At 38.9% G+C, this 17,364-nt stretch overlaps 2 protein-coding genes across 4 annotated transcripts; both read left to right on the forward strand.

Moving 5' to 3' along the window:
- The first annotated feature begins 1,372 nt into the window (after nt 1-1,372).
- LOC103705507 lies at nt 1,373-8,922 on the forward strand. 3 transcript variants are annotated; one of them, XM_008789239.4, is made up of 6 exons: nt 1,373-1,657; nt 5,509-5,721; nt 5,923-6,170; nt 7,131-7,218; nt 8,278-8,344; nt 8,482-8,922. In XM_008789239.4, exons 2-6 carry the CDS (start codon nt 5,717-5,719, stop codon nt 8,533-8,535), a joined length of 462 nt encoding a protein of 153 aa, XP_008787461.1. In that variant the 5' UTR covers nt 1,373-1,657; nt 5,509-5,716; the 3' UTR covers nt 8,536-8,922. The 3 variants fall into 3 exon arrangements, with proteins under 3 accessions (XP_008787461.1, XP_008787460.1, XP_008787462.1); XM_008789238.4 differs by having other exon boundaries at nt 5,583-5,721; XM_008789240.4 differs by having other exon boundaries at nt 1,379-1,657; nt 5,583-5,721; nt 5,918-6,170.
- Nucleotides 8,923-10,516: 1,594 nt separating this feature from the next.
- LOC103705506 (polcalcin Phl p 7-like) lies at nt 10,517-10,900 on the forward strand. Its single transcript, XM_008789237.3, has one exon. The coding sequence runs from the start codon at nt 10,545-10,547 to the stop codon at nt 10,788-10,790; it is 246 nt and encodes an 81-aa protein (XP_008787459.1). The 5' UTR covers nt 10,517-10,544; the 3' UTR covers nt 10,791-10,900.
- The last annotated feature ends 6,464 nt before the right edge of the window (nt 10,901-17,364 follow it).

Here is a 17,364-nt window from a genome sequence, read left to right on the forward strand (position 1 = left end):
CCTTTTTAAGCCAATATTCGTTGGATTTGCATTCAAAATAGGGTACTCTTTTTTTGGTTCTCTTTTTCCTATTTCTATTGTTGCCAATTGCCAGTTTGGTTGGGGCTGCGGCCATAGTCACCGTTGAGAAGGGGGGAAGCCACCATGGCTGCCACTCCCTTGGTCTTGTGAGGGGGAAGGGATGAGGGTCGGAAGAGAGGGTTTTTCTCTTCTCTTCCCTCTTCCCTCTCTTTTTTTTTCTCTTTTCTCCTTCCATTCCTCTCTCTATTTTCTTCCTCTTGGTGTCTCTCTCTAGTTGACTTGAGTAGGTGGTAACAGAGCATGAGGGACCTGGTAATAGACGACGGTAGGCAATCTAGGTTATTAGTCCGCTAATTGATAAATCAGATGAATAAGATATGGTTTGGACTAACCTCATCATAGCGCCATGGGCTGACACTTAGAAAGCAACCATAGGCTATAATATAGAAGCCACTACGAGTGGGATAGCTGCATGGAAGCTACTACGAGTGGGATAGCTGCTACGAGCTTATATGTAGAAGCCACTATGACTGGGATAGCCGCCACGAGCTTATGCGTGGAAGCCACTACGAGTGGGATAGCCGTCATAGGCTTATGCGTGGAAGCTACTATGAGTGGGATAACCGCCATGGGCTTATGCATGGAAGCTACTATGAGTGGGATGGCCGCCACATGCTATAACGTGGTATGGTATTAGTCATGGACTGAGTCAAGACCTTGGTCAGTCTAAAGCCGGAAAAGAAAGTAATAAGAATCTCGAAAATCAAATTAATGAGAATGAATAACATGACATAAAAAATTGTTGTTGAACAATTGGTTATATATGATATATATCTATATATGTATATATATATGTGTGTGTGTATATATATATATATATGTGTATATATATATATGTGTATATATATGTATATATATGTGTGTGTATATATATATATATGTGTGTGTGTGTGTGTATATATATATGTGTGTGTGTGTGTGTGTATATATATATATATGTGTGAGTGTGTGTGTGTTTTTTGAAAAGACGACAATAAAAACTTATCCGTATATTATTTATGAGTTTTTCTGACTATTGATATGATATTTATATATTTAGTATAATTAATTGATAATTTTAATTACTTATTGTGTAGTAGTTTGGATTTTTACTGGGCAGAAAATTAAATTTTATAATCAGAACTGTTTTGTTATCTATTATAAAATAAGATTATTTTGGTTTATGAATATTGAAGTTATAATAAATTTTTTAGCTTTGCATTGTCGCTTTCATTTCCAAAAATAACTATAATGAGATAGGGTGGAATCAGAATCGCCCACCGTTTGGAAGAAACGGTGCGTACCGGTTTTTTATTTCGTTTTGGATAAATGCGGCGCCGACCGTTTGAACGAAAGAAATAGACATTAGAGCAATCCACCTTCCTTTAATCTTATCCGATGGACTGGTAATCGAGATTCTCCAATTCCACGAATAGCACGCGCAGCGTATATACCGACTACCCCGTCCGCTGTAACCCAACCCTCCGCTCCGGCATTCGGCGTCCTCCGCACCCCGTATCCGGTCCCTGCGCTGCAAAAACACCGCCTATCCCACCCTCTCCTCCAACCGCTTCTCCCGACGAATCCCCGGCCGAAGGTATGGAAGACCCCTCCTTTCTTTCTCTTGTTTTGAGAATCTCTTGTTCCGTTCTAATTTCTCAGTTTTGATCTCGTGATAGCGTTCTAATCTCGGAATGTTTTCCCAGTTCTACTTGGTTTAGTTCTTGGCTCTGTTAAACGATGAATTTGGTTTTATTGATGTATTTTCTTTGGACCTTTTTTTTTTGTTGATTTTTATATGCTCGTTATGTTTGGATTTCGGTATGTGTGATTCTTTATCGTGGAATAACTGCGATTTTCTTGATTCTTTTTATGGGATTCGGTTCAAAGATTAATAGAATTCCAGTGGGGGATGATTTAGTTGCAGTAGTTCTTATTGACTTGCTTATGTTTAGGTAAAAGCCTATGTTCATTACGTGAACATGGTATTAGGTTATTTGTGCCTGAAACTGTCTGAACTGTAATGCCAATCTGGACAACATGAAAAGTACCGAATTTGTATAGTTTAGGCTTTTCCTGTTGGATTAAATTATTGTATGCTCATTTACTTATAGTTGCCCAAGTAGTTATATTATGATCAGCAATGGTGGTTTAGGCCTAGGGTGTTGTGTTGTGATTATGGATCTGATCGAGAAAGATTTTCTTTGACATGCTTAACTCGAATCTTTCTGATTAAAAAATTGATGTGCATAGCCTCTATTTATAATGGTGAAATCCGTTCTTACACAATTTGGGAATTATGGTAGGATTTTTTTTTTTCTAAAATAGACATCATTAGTAGCAATCTTCAAAAAAAACTAAAATTCTTGAGGCTGCCTTCTGCCGCTCCATCTAAATTTTCTCGGATAAAAGAGCTACGCTCAGAGTCTTATCCGAAAAGAAAACTGTTGGTTTGATCGGCTCGTTTCAGACCCCAAACGATGGAGTTTGGGCCTAATCGTTAGGAGTGCCGCTCCCTATAGGGTGGGGCATCATAGTGTAGATCTCAAAAAACTATTCATTTTTTTTTTTAAAAAGATCATCTCAATAGGACATCGTATGACCAAATTATGACTTTCAGAAGTTTGGTCTGTGACTCGACTTTCTGATGTGGCGGATTTTGCTCTCGGACCTTGTCCAGCCGTACTCGTAGCGACCAAAATAGTTCACATCGATCTAGGGATCCTCTTAGATCAATTATAAACTGAAATTGATGTTGTTTTGGAGCGAGAACATTTTTGAGTACAACTTTTGAATTGCTATTATCACCAACAACTATTGTTATTGCTATTGCTATCACTATCGCTATCGTTATTTTTATTGTTATTGTTATTGCTATTGCTATTCTTATAATTGCTATTATTGTTATTATTGCTATTTTTATTGTTATTCTTATTATGGTTATTATTATTATTATTATTTTGCTTTCAGTTGTTTTATTGGAGCTGAAAAATATTACATATTAGATGATTATCATGCAGTCTATTCTTTTTTAACTCCCCCTTTTTTACCAGCATAAGAATATACTGTTAGTATCTTCTGCTAGTTCATTGTGGATGAAAGTAGAATAGCTATAAATGAAGGCAACGTAGATTTCATTTTATGTGCTAATCAAATCTGAAAAGCAGGGCATGCTTTTTAGCAGTTTTCTGCAACCCCAGCCAACCCCCCCACCCCCCACGTGCATGAACTCAACTTGATGATAACCTTAATGATGGTCAGAAAAGCCTTATTGGTAGAGTAATATTAGGCCACATCTATCACATAATGGTTACTTACATCTATGTCATGCATGAGAAATCCTATTCATTAATTTTCTTGAAAGGAGGAATCCTGTTAAAGTTATTTCAAATGTCAAGTTGTATTGCAAGAAAGTCATGGATTGAGATATAAGAGGCAGATTATAGCCCATGTACATGGCAGCAAGCTGAATTGCTTTTGAAGTGTTGAAAGGTCCCACTCTGGCTTTTGTTTTGCAAAGGTGGTTAATACAATAACCTCATGGCGGGGTTGGGGGGGAGGGGGGCGCGGGGGGTGTTATGGATGCCCAAATAACAAATGCTTTGGATCAGAATTTCGTATGAGAAGGAGATAGACACCGGCGAGGAAGAATTATTGGGATCGAAAACTCTTCTGAGTGCACAATCCTTAAAAAATAAGGATTACTTGTTCCATCTAAAAGGTGATTTACCATAGCCAGATCCTTTAGGAATTCTATGATCATAAGATCTCTCTATTTAGAGAAGTTTCTCTCTTCCCATCCTAACATCTTTTGAGCACCAACTATACAAGGAATATTCATTGAATAGCCTGTGCAAGCATCCAAACAGGCTCTAAATGTTTTTATTTGTGAACTTAGGCAAGATGTAAGGATGTGAGCATAAAATGCCTACTGCAACTGAATACAACACAATGAAAGGAAAATAATGTTTTTAAGTAGAGACTGATAAACAAAGTTTCAATCTAGCAACTGCCAGGGAGCCCATCTGAGGTTAAATTACCTAATTCATCCTTGCTACATAATGAAAGTACAGGCTATCCGACATAATGCTATCCTTGATTCATAAATGTAAAGTACAGGTTAAACATGCTGATGTAAATGTTGATACATAAACATAAATTAGAGCCTTTTTCCATCTATATGAGGTTGTTTTTGTGTATCATACTTCTGAAATGACTCTAATCAAAGTCCAAGACGCAAACGGCAAAATGTCATAAACTCATTTCTCCACTTCATCTATGTTGATTTTGGCACTTCTGTGTTTGATCTTTCAATAGTTTTTGAACTTCTGAATTAATGTAAACCCCCTCACCGTAAACCTACTTCATCCTTGCTACGTAATGAAGCTACAGGCTATCTGACATAATGCTATCCTTGATACATAAATGTAAAGTACAGATTAAACATGCTGATGTACATGTTGATACCTAAACATAAATTAGAGCCTTTTGCTATGTATTTGAGGTTGTTTTTGCGTATCATACTTCTGAAATGACTCTAATCCAAGTCCAAGACGCAAGCAGCAAAATGTCATAAACTCATTTCTCCACTTCCTCCATCTACGTTGATTTTGGCATTTCTGTGTTTGATCTTTCAATAGTTTTTGATCTTCTAAATTAATGTAAACCCCTGGGCAGTCTCTGAGTTATGCTGCATGTGGCCAAAGTGCCCCAAATGGTTCCTTCTATGCTCTTATCGGTACCGCTCCTAACCTTCTTATAAGCTATTACTTTTGATTTCTGTTCTAAGTTCTAGCAGGATTTCACCTTAGCATCCTTATGCATGCAACGATCATATTATGCTCATGGGTCAAGTTTGCTGTCCGTTGTTTTTATGTGGTAAAACTGGTTTATTGACTGTTTTGTAACCTCTTCCTTTAAGTTTTTATGATAAGTTACCACTTATAGGTTGCATCCTATGGCATCCACCTTTTATTGTGTCAAGTTGCCCTTTCTAGTCCCTCATGGATGTATTAGTAATCCTTTGCTTAAGAAGTTATGAACCCACAAAAAAAGTTTGTTGGTGCCTATCATCTTATTATATGCTAAAAATAATACCATTGACCTGTAGTTCGGGCTCAGTCCACTCTGTATAGGTGCTTTTTTCTTTTCTTTCTTTTCTTTTTTCTAAATTGATTTAGTTTTCCGTTGTGGATAATACTTGCTATTTTGAATTAGTAGTTGTGAATTGTTTTCTTTTGTTATTTCTGTTCCTTCTTCTCTATGATGCCTCTGCAAGCTATATGTCATTATATTTACTTTCCCAAAAATGTGATAAAAGTTCAAAAGCATTTTAAGATATAGTACTTAAATAAATAGTCACTAATCAGAGATTTAGCAGTCATTTGCATTGGAGTTATAAATGTTACTTTCTAAATTATTAGTTGTTGCTTGGTTTTCTTATGGAAGATTCGTGTCCCATAGTCTGCATGTCTGAAAATTTGCACAAAGTTTGGGACTTTGATGCTGACATTGGTGAACAGGAGGGTGAGATCGGGACTTTCGTACTAATTGGAAGTGAGAAGTCCATTCCATAGTCCTACGTGACTTGTCATTCAGACTGTACTCGGTGATATTAGATGGATAGTCCAACAGTAGACACTTTCTCTTAGCTTATATGGGGTAGGTGCTTCTTGTCGAAAGTTTTTTAGTTATTTTATTATTGTTGTTATCATTATTATTCTTAATGCACTTATCTTGTGTTTATGTTTATTTGTTTGTGCACACCCTCTTGTTTCATATTACTTGAAATAAAAGTTTAGTGGTATGTACTCATTGTACAAAGTGCACCAGCTCAATTTTGTCAATCTTTCTACAGAGCAGGTGTTGTTTGGGAGGACTAGCCAAAAGTGAATCAACGGACAGATCATTGAACGCCCACCAAGATTGGAACATAGGCCACTTATCAATCTGTAGAGAAAGGCCATGGTTATCTACTCCAGACAAAATGGAAAGCAATAACAGCAATTTTCACACCCCTGAAACATACCTGTCTTCAGGTGCCCCTTCTGTTGGCGAAGAAAACAAGTTTTTGCAGGAAAATGGAAATGACTCTTCATTTATCAACCAAGGTCAGTATTTACTGGAATGTAATACTAGATTTTGAGTAAATTATGATTCATTACATGTAACTCTAAGGCGTCATTGCTTTGTTCTACACACCACAATAATATAAATTCCAATGCGTCCTAGTATAAAGGAATGCCATTTCATCTTGTTGGATCTGTCTACTGATTTATAATCCCACTTTCTTCTAGATTTTACTTTATCTCGTATTACAGTGTAATACTGACATGGAATAGCCACCTCTTTTAATGTTGCTTTTTAACATGAACATTTAATTGGCTGTTCTTGTTTACAGAATCTCTCTTAAGGTTTTATAAAGAATAGGGAAACGAAGACCATATAGCTGCTCAACTGAGTCTTTTCTACTCACATCTTTCACCTTTATCCATGACAGATTGGCTTGACCATGGTTTAGTAACCCTTTAAACTTATATTTGCAAAAAACGCTGGTTTCCCCTCCGGGATTGCTTAAACCCATGCGGATGAAGGGGGGAAATGAACACATGCACACAAATTTAGATTGGAAACAAAAAATAAGCTTGCATCCATACATAATATTTGAGTGTTGAAACCTAAGCAGGAATCAGAGTACCAGATTTTGCATTGGTTATATATAGAATATGAAGAATTAGTAAGACTTCAATTTTCCTGAAAACTTCATTTGCAATTCCAATTAAAATTTTCTATTACTTTTGTGAATAGCGATTACAAAAAATGGTGGTGGTGGTGGTGGTGGTGGGGGGGGGGGGTTGGAATTAATGTAAATTGAGTAGCAGCCATGAGTTTAGCAGACATAATCTTCTTTCTTGGGTCTTACACCATCTTCAGAATCTCTACCTTGGGAGAAAGTTTAACTTTATTGGCCATTTGTAATTTATTTCTATTTTTTTGCTGTAATTTGGTTTAAAAATACAAAATCCCTTTTGTGCTAAATGCTGTGGGAATTTGCTTATTATGTTGTGCAGCTGCTATAGCTTGGAATGAGATGAGAAGAGAATGGGTTGGTGATCGGTCAAATGGATCCCATAGAAGATCAAGAGAACCTATAATAAGGTAAGATATCTTATTTGACTCTTTCATGTTTGTACTCTATTGTTTCAATAACTACGAAGGCATTTTTTTCTCGAATGGTAATCTAATTCATTCAGTTGATCCAACAATGCAAGCTTTTCTGCTTCAATTTTTTTGTAATAATAGAAGCACTCCTATTTTCTTCCCACCTGCTTTCTGTTTGTTGATCGAACTCTCTAACCTGGCCTAATTTATGACCTTATGTGGGCATCTTTATATCATCTTATGCTGCATTATCATCTTTATGTCTTATAATGGAGGAGAATTCTTGTTTTATAAAAAGCACTACTTTTTGATGTAAATATTTATATCTAGCATTATCAATAGAGGGTGAGCCTTGGCGCGATGGTAATGTTGCTCCACTGTGATCTAGAGATCATGTGTTCAAGACACGGAAATGGCCTCTCCGCATGCGGGGGTAAGCTGCGTACATGTGACCCTCCCTAGACTCCATAATGGCGATAACCTCGTGCTTTGGGTTGATTTACTCAAAAATATTTCATAATTTTGTTAAGTGATTGAGTTCCGTAAAGATGAAATGGAAAACCTTTCAGTCAGTCCTAACTTCTTTGCTGTAGATGATATGATGGGTATTTGAGTATGCTACATGGTGTGTTTATTTGGACCCACAGAGTGCCTTTTCCTTGGAAAGGTGGGGGAGGCTGTGGTTGCTGGTTGTTCCTGCCAGTCAGCAGCAAGCAATGTTGTGTCTGCAGTGCTGCATGGTTCTGTTCTGTATTTTGTCCTTATCCTGGCTAGACAGTACAAGAAATTTTAAAATAATGAAAGTGACCTCATAAAAAAAATGCCATGAGTCCTCATTTTCCTGCAAAAAGATGTTTTCTGTTCCTATTTTCTTACATTTCTATATAGGTGTTGAAAGGTGTTAAGATAGTTGGGAAAAAGCTTGTTGGTGGTTAGTATTGTGTTACAAGATTCATGCATAAGTTCTTTGCAGTGATCCTAAGCAAGATCTTATCTGTTATCATTTATTTAATTCCTTTATCGTCTAATTCATTGCGAACTTTATTTCCCTTCTAGCTGGTGCACTACATATGATGACTTACTGTCAGTTGGTCAACCTTTTCCTCAGCCAATCCCATTATCTGTAAGTTATGGCACCTGTATTTAATATTTATATAGCTTTTCCATTTTGAATTTTGAGGTGCCTTCTTGTTGGATCTTTATCCTTTTTGACTGTATGCATAATTAAAAATAACACTTTGAGCAACTATAACTATGCAGGAAATGGTAGACTTTTTGGTAGATATCTGGTATGAAGAAGGGCTTTATGATTAGAAGAGGAATATCTACCCAGCAGTTTGATGGTTGCAGTTGCGATTCTTTATAGGCCTATCAACACCAGCAGGCAGCTCTTGTTCGCGTTATCAGAAGGAGTTACCTTTAATTTGGGTGGCTATACAAAATAAGTATTAGATATCCTCTTAACAGTGAAGGAAAGCACCATTAGATACATTCCATTACTTTGTCTCATTGAATTATGGTACAAGGACCTTGTTCAGTATTGCTTGTAAGTGTTCACTTGGAAAAGTCTGGTTAGCCTGCTATATGAGCTGAATGAATTCTGTAAATTTTATGAGTAACATATTATTAGTATTGTAGACAAAGCTCTTGAATGGAATCAAAGCATATTTCGGGGGCCCAGAATTCCTCTACCATTGAAAACAGGAAGCAAAATGTTACTCCCCATTCGATGTACCGAACTGTTTGTATGTTTCATTTGTCGATCCCAATCAGAAATTAGGATTATGTCACCATAATTTTGAGACAGGGCTTTGGTGATTTAGCTATAGAGCTTGTTCAATTGAAAGCCTCGAGCATGATTCATAGGCTAGCCAATACTTGGGCTTGCATGATAAATAGAAACTGGATTTGGCACCCATAGGCTCGTTCAAGCATTTGCACTGAGAAATAAGCTAAAATTGAGCATCTCTAGTTAAATTCTGCTTTAGTTCGAATATCCGTTACACAACAATTTAACAAGCCAAGCTTGTGCTTCTTAATCATCTTGCCTTTGGCCAGCTTTCTGTCCCACCAGGGATGACCAGCGTAGTTAGCCATAGACGAGGGCTCTAGGAGCATGGTGCTAAAAGACCATTCGCTAGTGCTGCAAATGGGTTTTGGATTAACTCGTACCCAACTTATTTAGTTGTAGCCTGATCTGATCTCTTGGATCTGTTGTTGGGTCTGAAATATTATCTCTTTGATCTGATTCCTTGGATCTGTGGGTGGTCCTAAAGAACGGTCCATTTGGCAAACTGGCTAGGGTTTGGCATATTTGATCCAACTTGGGCTTCGCTCGGGTCTAACATGGATCAAACATTAGATCAAATCTGATTTGGTCTGATCCAACTCAATCCAAAATCTCATGACTTTGAAATTCCTAACCCCTTTTTCACCCACTTTGGATCTGCATATCGAAATCGAGGTTGTTGAATTAGTTATAGCACAACGAAGGTTGAATCAGTATTAATAGCATTACATGTAGATAACCTCTTTTGATTCTCTCAAACTTGTCATCCACCTTATCGTCATTTTTCCTTCTAGAAATAGAGCCCTAGTATATTTTTATTCCACATGAACTTAGATCCAATTCCATTAGTTTAGATTTGGATCATGCTTGACCTGTCTCGACTTGAATGATTTGATGGCTCTAAAGTATGTTCCATTCCAAATTAATCTGGTCAACCAAATAGATCTAAACTCATGACCCAAAAGAAAAAAATCAGGGCATGTCTCTCTCTAAATCAGGCCAGGTGTTAAACAAACTATTTGCAAGCCTATCTTTTATAAATCCAATCGAAATCTATAGTTTATCCAAAATAGATCTTGAAACACATTGGGTAGCCTTATTAGCAGCATATAAAAGATACTAAATAAGAGACGTATCATACTGTATCGGTTCGATACTAATATACGGTATGAGGCATACTAATATTTAGTATACTAAACCGATGCCGTATCGGATGTACCAATACAATGATAGAGTGGCATTGGTATGAAATTCGATATCGAGATGGGTCGTGATATTGGCAGTAATAAAATATATTAAAAAAAAGATAGAATAAAACAGGGGAGAATTCTATTGTTCAGAACGAAAACCCGCGTCAAAAGGGAGATCCAACTATTTCTCCTACATTCCCTGCCTTCGATTACCTGCCCTCCTTGCCACCTCCTCTCTCTCTTCTCTCTCACCACCCCTCTTCCCCGAGGCTCCGGACACACCTAGAGATAGAAAGAAGGAAGAAGAAGAAGTTACTCCCAGTACACTGCTGAGGCTAAGAAAGATGGGAGAAGTGACACCAGAGATGGAGAGGATGTTCAAGCGCTTCGATGCCAATGGCGACGGGAAGATCTCATCAGCCGAGCTCGGGGAGGCCCTCCGCACCCTTGGCTCCACCTCCACCGATGAGATCCACCGCATGATGGCCGAGCTCGATACCGATGGCGATGGCTACATCGACTTCAGCGAGTTCTCCGCCTTCTGCCGTGCCAATCCTGGTCTCATGAAGGATGTTGCCAAGGTCTTTTAGACTCCTTCCATTCTTATTTCTTCCCATTCTTTCCACCCCCCCACTTTTTTTCCCTTTCTTTCCGAGTTTTCTTATTCTTTTTTCTATCAAGAAATCTCTCTGGCCCTGCATGCACCGTGCATGCTTATTTGACTACGTAATGATGATTTGTGGAACTCATTAGCTTAAACTGATCTGTCATGAGAAGTTGTGATCAAACATTTGATAGTCTGGTTTGCTTAAACTAAGCCCATTTAGTACTTGTGTAGTCCATACGTGATGTTGGTCTCCTCTTGGGTCCAAACGTGATGTTATGTAGTCCCGCAGTATTTCCTAGGCACAAGGATTAAAAAGAACAGAGAAAAAGAAATCTGTATTTTTACAACAAAATAAGAAAAAAAATTTAACCACAGCCGTTCGCGTGCATGTTTTAAGATCTAGCAATATGATATAGAGATCGGAACAGTCCAAACCCCTTAGCGTTAGGGGATGGGCCTAAAGGAGGTGGGCCAGGCTTCCGCACGAAATTTGTTTGGCTTTGTTTGGGCTAAATGCAGCCTACTCAAAAGGGCCGAAAAAAAACGTTGGCCTGAATCATTTTGTAGCCAAGGCGTAAGGCTAAGGTAGGCCTCTAAGCCAATTGAGTCAGTCCAACTGAATCGCATAGCTTCAAACGGTAGAACCATGGAACTACCAAGCCTTTGCTCGGACGGTATCATCCCTTACTATTTGGGCAAGGGAACAGGGCAGCAGAGCGTCCGATGGACATAAAGGGTGGGCATTAGCTCCTCCTAATCTAAATAAAAAAATGAAAAGAAAGAAATAAAAAAGAAAGATAGACCTCTGGATTCCAGTATATTTTTTTTCCTAAGAGGGACGTTCCACGCAACTTTTGTGTGAATACATCCAACAGAGTTAGAAAGCAACATGTCTCAAAAAGCCCTCGGAGAAAACATCACATTGATCCGGAGCATCCCATCGGAGTGGTCAGTCACAAAGGAGACCATCCAATCTGCTGCCCATTCGCCTTCTGGTAGATGTATCTCACTCCAAAGAAGATGCATCCTCTTGCTGAACTCTATATGTCCTGAAGTAGGAGATGCGTACACCCCTCCATTGTCTGTCTCAGGATCTAGCCAATAATTGTAGTAGAGGCCTCCTTAACCAAGAGAGCACCAGCTCTTAGAGCCATGGAATACAGATTGTTGCTTCAAACAACTAACCATTAAGCGCAACATGTTAAGACCACGCGAACAAAATAAATAAATAAATAAAAGGCCTTGAGATGCAACGATTTTCTCTCGGTGCCTGAATGGAACTCAACAGATATTTCAAAAAATCTGTGGAGGTTCGGAGATATGCTATTTTCTTTTGTGACACGAAGGAATAATTAAATGGTTAGTTTGTTACAATCTCGACCCTTGGACTGATAGCAATGGGATTGCATGTCCTATCTTTGCAGCAAACTAGCAATCTTCTCTCTTAATCAATTGTTGCAACTGATAAATCAAAACAAATTTTTCAAGAAAAAAAGAAAGAAAGATACTTCTCTTATTCAATTCTTGTCACAAATAAATCGGCACTACTTACACAAAATGTTGAGATTTGAGATCCGACTGTCGGAATTTTCTCATGCTTGCGTCTTACTTTGATCTAGCTGACCTATTTCAAAATGGCACAAGGCTTGCAAGAATGCTACCAACCAGAACTTATCAAGCCTAGCAGGCAGCTTCACGGTTGTGGTGGGCATTACTTACCGAGTCCACTTATGATACAATCATCACATGTTTAGGGAAACAATATTACTTGAAATTAATCTTAAACAACACAATCGAATTTTCTAAACATCCATGTAATTAATTGCACCTCAGAAATGTCCAAAGATATTAATGATGATATTAGTGCTCAGATAATGACTCATAGCAAGGCAATGAAGGACATCCATGCACACGGGGCAAAACATGCATGCCTTAACGTCCAATGGGTCAATTTCCTTGTCATTTAGTTGCGAAGTGGCCAGAGAATCTCTCTGTCACACGAAGAGGCCAAACAGAAGTCATCAGAAGATCTATGGTTTGCCTTGCCCCTAGGAGTCAACCTTCCAACCTCCTAACAGGATATTGGTATATAACAAATTTCATACTGAGCCCCGAAGTGGCGAACTCAATTTTATTCTGACAAAAGGCAAAAACGATTATTATGACAGCTTAAAAAAAAGGGGCTTACAACCGGCATCCTGACAGAAAGCAGCTCCACAACTAAGGACGCAAATGGGTTGGATTGGCCCATGACCCAACCCGACCCATTCTTGAAGACCTACGGGGCTAGGTCGGTTTCAAATATTAGGCCCATTCCACATTTCAGGTTGGGTCTGATTTCCATAAATTTTGATCTAACCCAATCGATCTTATATGTACACTATATGGTTCTATAATTTTAGAGTTTCCTATTAGTTACCCAATCTAGCTTGACCTGACTTGACCCAGCTAGAATTGACTAGAAGATAGTATTTCAAGTCATTTCTTCTTTTTCCATATTATGAGACAAGAACAAAATTTTCTTTTACCCAATCGAAACGACCTGTTGAGTCTAAAATACTTTTCATATACCCAACCCAACCTAATCATCCATTACATTGGCTCCAAGTCCAATATTAGAACTCATACATGAAATCGGGTTAGATCGGGGCCAAGCATATCCTATTCTAACTCGACCCATTGGCATCCCTATTCACGACTTACCCACTTGGTTTATTACAATCGCATGCTTACGAAAATAACAGAACTTAAAATAAAGTTTCAGAATTAATCTATCAAGTGATTTTTTTGGTGCGTATTTTATTATGCTACTCAAATGACCAAACAAGAAGCTTTAGCTGCTTGATGGCAAATCTAAGTTCGTATATCAAATTTTCCCTCCCCCCTTTCCTTCGGAAACTCAAATCCCTGAGCAAAGCCTATTGAATAATTGGTGGCAACAAGTAATATGCAGATATCACCTCAGACAATATCTTGTGAGAATGGCAATCGTAGGGTGGTGGAAAATCAACAAAAAAAATTCTCAAGCTCAACAGTACTGGCGTGACAATCTAATATTCAACCACCTCATGTGCATTGCACCAGAAATCATTACACCGATCTCCTCATGACATAGGGCAAGAAAATCTTAGCATCACTTGGCATTACTCGATGCCTTTACCCAACCAATCATCATGGTCTTTTAAGTGTTGATATCGCAGCCAATACTAGGATAAACCGAGTCATCAACTTATTTCAAACACGATATAAAGCGAACGGTTTCATGATCATTTGGATAGCAAAGTAATTGAATATCCCAGCCAATAAGCAACCATCGTCGCAGTGCAGGTCACATGGTCCGAATAGACGAGCACGGAATAGCACCAATTAAAATGTTAGGGAGATGGACCCAGGGGGGGAGCCTGCATTGCTTTGAGTCTTCCAAGCAATCATCAAGTCAGCTTATTAGAGATGGAAAGCTAAGCTTGGGTCCATCATTTGGGAGTATAGGCGACTTGGTGCTCGAAACTGAGACCCTTATGTCCCTGGCAAGGACAGGGTTCAGCACTATCACAGCTAAAACTGACTCGAATTCCATCACTTGTACATGCATGTCGTCCGCGCCCACGCCCGACACCCATCAGTGCTATTCCGACTAGGTGGTGACCCTACGCGACATATCCTCCCTAATCCCAGATATCCAGAGTTTGCTCCCCATGACACTAAAGGATTGGTCCGTGTGGATTGCAATTTGACTTGACATGTTCCAAATTTCAATGGAAGTGTCGCCCGCAGAGGGGTCGATATCATGGCTCTCCAAACACTATCTCAGATCCTGGATAACGATTAACGACTAACGAGGAATCTGGCCTCGAGATGGGACGATATCCCGGCATCTTGCCTGCATTCGATCTGGGAGATTCGCATGATATCCCCTCGCAGCCTCCGGTGGAATGTGCTATCCATCTGGGGGAGGTATGATGGTACGTCTTTGGCTTAGTCTCCTTCGGGGGACCCAAGGGGATGCCAAAGTTGGTGCACCAAAGTGGCCTTCGGCCTCGGCGCTGTAGCTTTTTGACCCTAGGACTGTTGATGCGGAATTAGTCAATTTAGGGATAGATAGGGTTTGGTTAACGCATGTCTCAACTTTAATTTGATGTGTCTAATAGGAATGCACCGCCACGAAGTGGTGGACCTATTCCTCTATGGATTAGAATGTCTTATATTTCATGATTTGCTCTTTTGACTCCTTTGAATCACATCAAAGAAAAAAAGCATCTAAAAACAATTATTGATTAGATTGAGGAGCTAGGTAGATATAAACTAGCATCCTATCCTAGTTGCTTCATCAGTTGAACTACTTGGTAGTTGGCACCCCGAACCTAGTCAATAATTTTAAAATTTTAGTTTGAAATTTAAATTTCAGCCATGCTCTTGGCTTCTATTAGTGCAAACTGCACACTAGAAGTTCATCAAGCCTACTTTTTCCCGGCTTGTTCGATTTAGCATTCAATTATGCCATATGTGTATCATATCAATTCCTAGGAATTATAAAAATTCCTTACATTTTGCGGCAACTAAGGAAACTTGACATGCACATAGCAATCCCTTCATCTCAAGATACTCCTCTCCTATTATCCACTATTTCTGGGTTGTAGATCCCAATAGATTCATTTTAATCTACTCAATGAGAGATTACTCAAAGCAATTCATTATGCAAATTACCTTCTCATTTGCAATTCTTTTGGATGGGTTTGGGCACGCTTAGAGTTTCTCTAGTCCACATTAGAGTTTCTCTAGTCTTAGTCTTCATTCAAGCCGGAATTTATCCACTTATACTGTCTAAATCAAGATACGCCATATCGTACGGAATCGAATGGTATGAAGCATATCGTAGCATACCGATTCAATACCGGTATATGTGGTACGGGGGACATACCGGTACTCGGTATACTGAACCGACCTCCATATCGGACATTCCGATACAGTAACAAGGTGGCACTGGTACAGGATCCAATACCAAGATGGCATACCTTAGTCTGAATGCTTAAATTTTTTCGAGGAATTGAAGCTGCATGCAGCATGCAAGAGGACGGGGCGAATACTGTGAGAATTTGCAAAGGTTGCATCCTTAAGATTCCAAGACATGGTTCGGAGGAACAAACTTGGGGTCATTGTCATGGCCACGAGTATTTGCGAGCATGCATTGAGGTTCAGACAGGGCAAAGCATGCTTTGCCGTTTTGCCGTCCGCTTGTCACTCTTCCACAGTGACACTGAGAACAACATCGCCTCACCGAGTGGCCCCAACCCAAAAAAAAATGTCATCAGAGGATCCATAGTGCGCCTTTCCCACTAGAATATTTTACCTAATTCCATCCATCCTCAATGACACAAGGATATTCCAAGTGCTTGCTGGTACCCACAGGGAAAAAGTATCGTCCTGCAGGTGGTGAATTTTAGATGAAGAGAAGTTCGGTAATTGCTAAATATTGTTTGGTACCACATTAGTAGATCAGCAGTATACGATGTTAAGGGAATTAGGCTTTGTTTTATCCGGGATTAGTTAGCATAATTCAGACTGGGATTGATGGAAGCTTTAGCAACAACATATGAGGACATGCCTGGAGGATTAAACATTGTCAAACTGTACTTGATCTCAAGTTTTCATCTGCTAGGATGTGACCTTCCCTTCTCTTCACTAATTCATAAAGAGCACCTTCGTTATGCATTGATTTGGAACTCTATGGCTGATTAACTTGGCACGCAATCTACATGTGACATGGCACTGTCGGATTGCAACAATTTGGATTACTTGGAAAGAGACCCTTACTAGTGATTTGGCGAATATTCAGCAAAGTTCGCATCCTAACGTCATCAAATCGTTTTCTTCTTTAACTTTGAATTAATTATTTTTTGCCTTGATTCTTCCTCAATAATTCACTACCGACAGAGCTCGAGAAACTTTATCCACTATACTTGGGAAAACTTCTCTCATGTGAAGGTTAGCAACCCATTGTTCTCGTGTGTATGATATCAAGTGACTTACACCAATGGTTAAAGCAAAACAAAGACATCGGTAGAACGAATCCAAGAAAAGATTGCGTACCAACCAGCACTATCAATGGCAAAGAAAGTTGCCAGATCCTATCACCAAGGAAATGGATCTGCACCCGAGTTAATAAATTTCAATGAGCTCATCTTGTACATGAATGATGCCATTCAAATTGTATTAGAATCCATCAACCAATCACAGCTTCGCCGGTCAACATCCCTCTTCGTTTAGCAAGGGCTTGGTTGTGGCTGAGTACTTATGCGGACATGTGCTTAATCTCATATTAGTTATTTATTGGATAGATTTTAGATACTTATACATATACCTTTCGGCTAGTCATTTTAGATGAAATTCTGATTTGTTATACTAGTATTCAAAACTTTGTGGTGGGCTTTCCGGTGTATTTCATTAAAAATAAACTGGACCATTAAGGTCAAAAACATCAACATATATTTAGTGGAGCCAAGAAATTTCCATCCATGGGCACACCAAAGCCTGATTAAACCCGCTAAACAAAGAGCAAA

The sequence above is a fragment of the Phoenix dactylifera genome, chromosome 17 (genome assembly GCF_009389715.1).
Source record: "Phoenix dactylifera cultivar Barhee BC4 chromosome 17, palm_55x_up_171113_PBpolish2nd_filt_p, whole genome shotgun sequence".
In the NCBI taxonomy this organism is placed as follows: Eukaryota; Viridiplantae; Streptophyta; class Magnoliopsida; order Arecales; family Arecaceae; genus Phoenix; species Phoenix dactylifera.

What these genes read in the sequence shown, in the direction of transcription:
- LOC103705507 (XM_008789239.4), top strand. An exon ending in CTCTTCATTTATCAACCAAG is followed by an intron (nt 6,171 to 7,130) that starts GTCAGTATTTAC and finishes TATGTTGTGCAG; the next exon opens with CTGCTATAGCTTGGAATGAG. An exon ending in CTCAGCCAATCCCATTATCT is followed by an intron (nt 8,345 to 8,481) that starts GTAAGTTATGGC and finishes ATAACTATGCAG; the next exon opens with GAAATGGTAGACTTTTTGGT.
- LOC103705506 (XM_008789237.3), top strand. Translation starts at nt 10,545, where the DNA reads ATGGGAGAAGTGACACCAGAGATGGAGAGGATGTTCAAGCGCTTCGAT.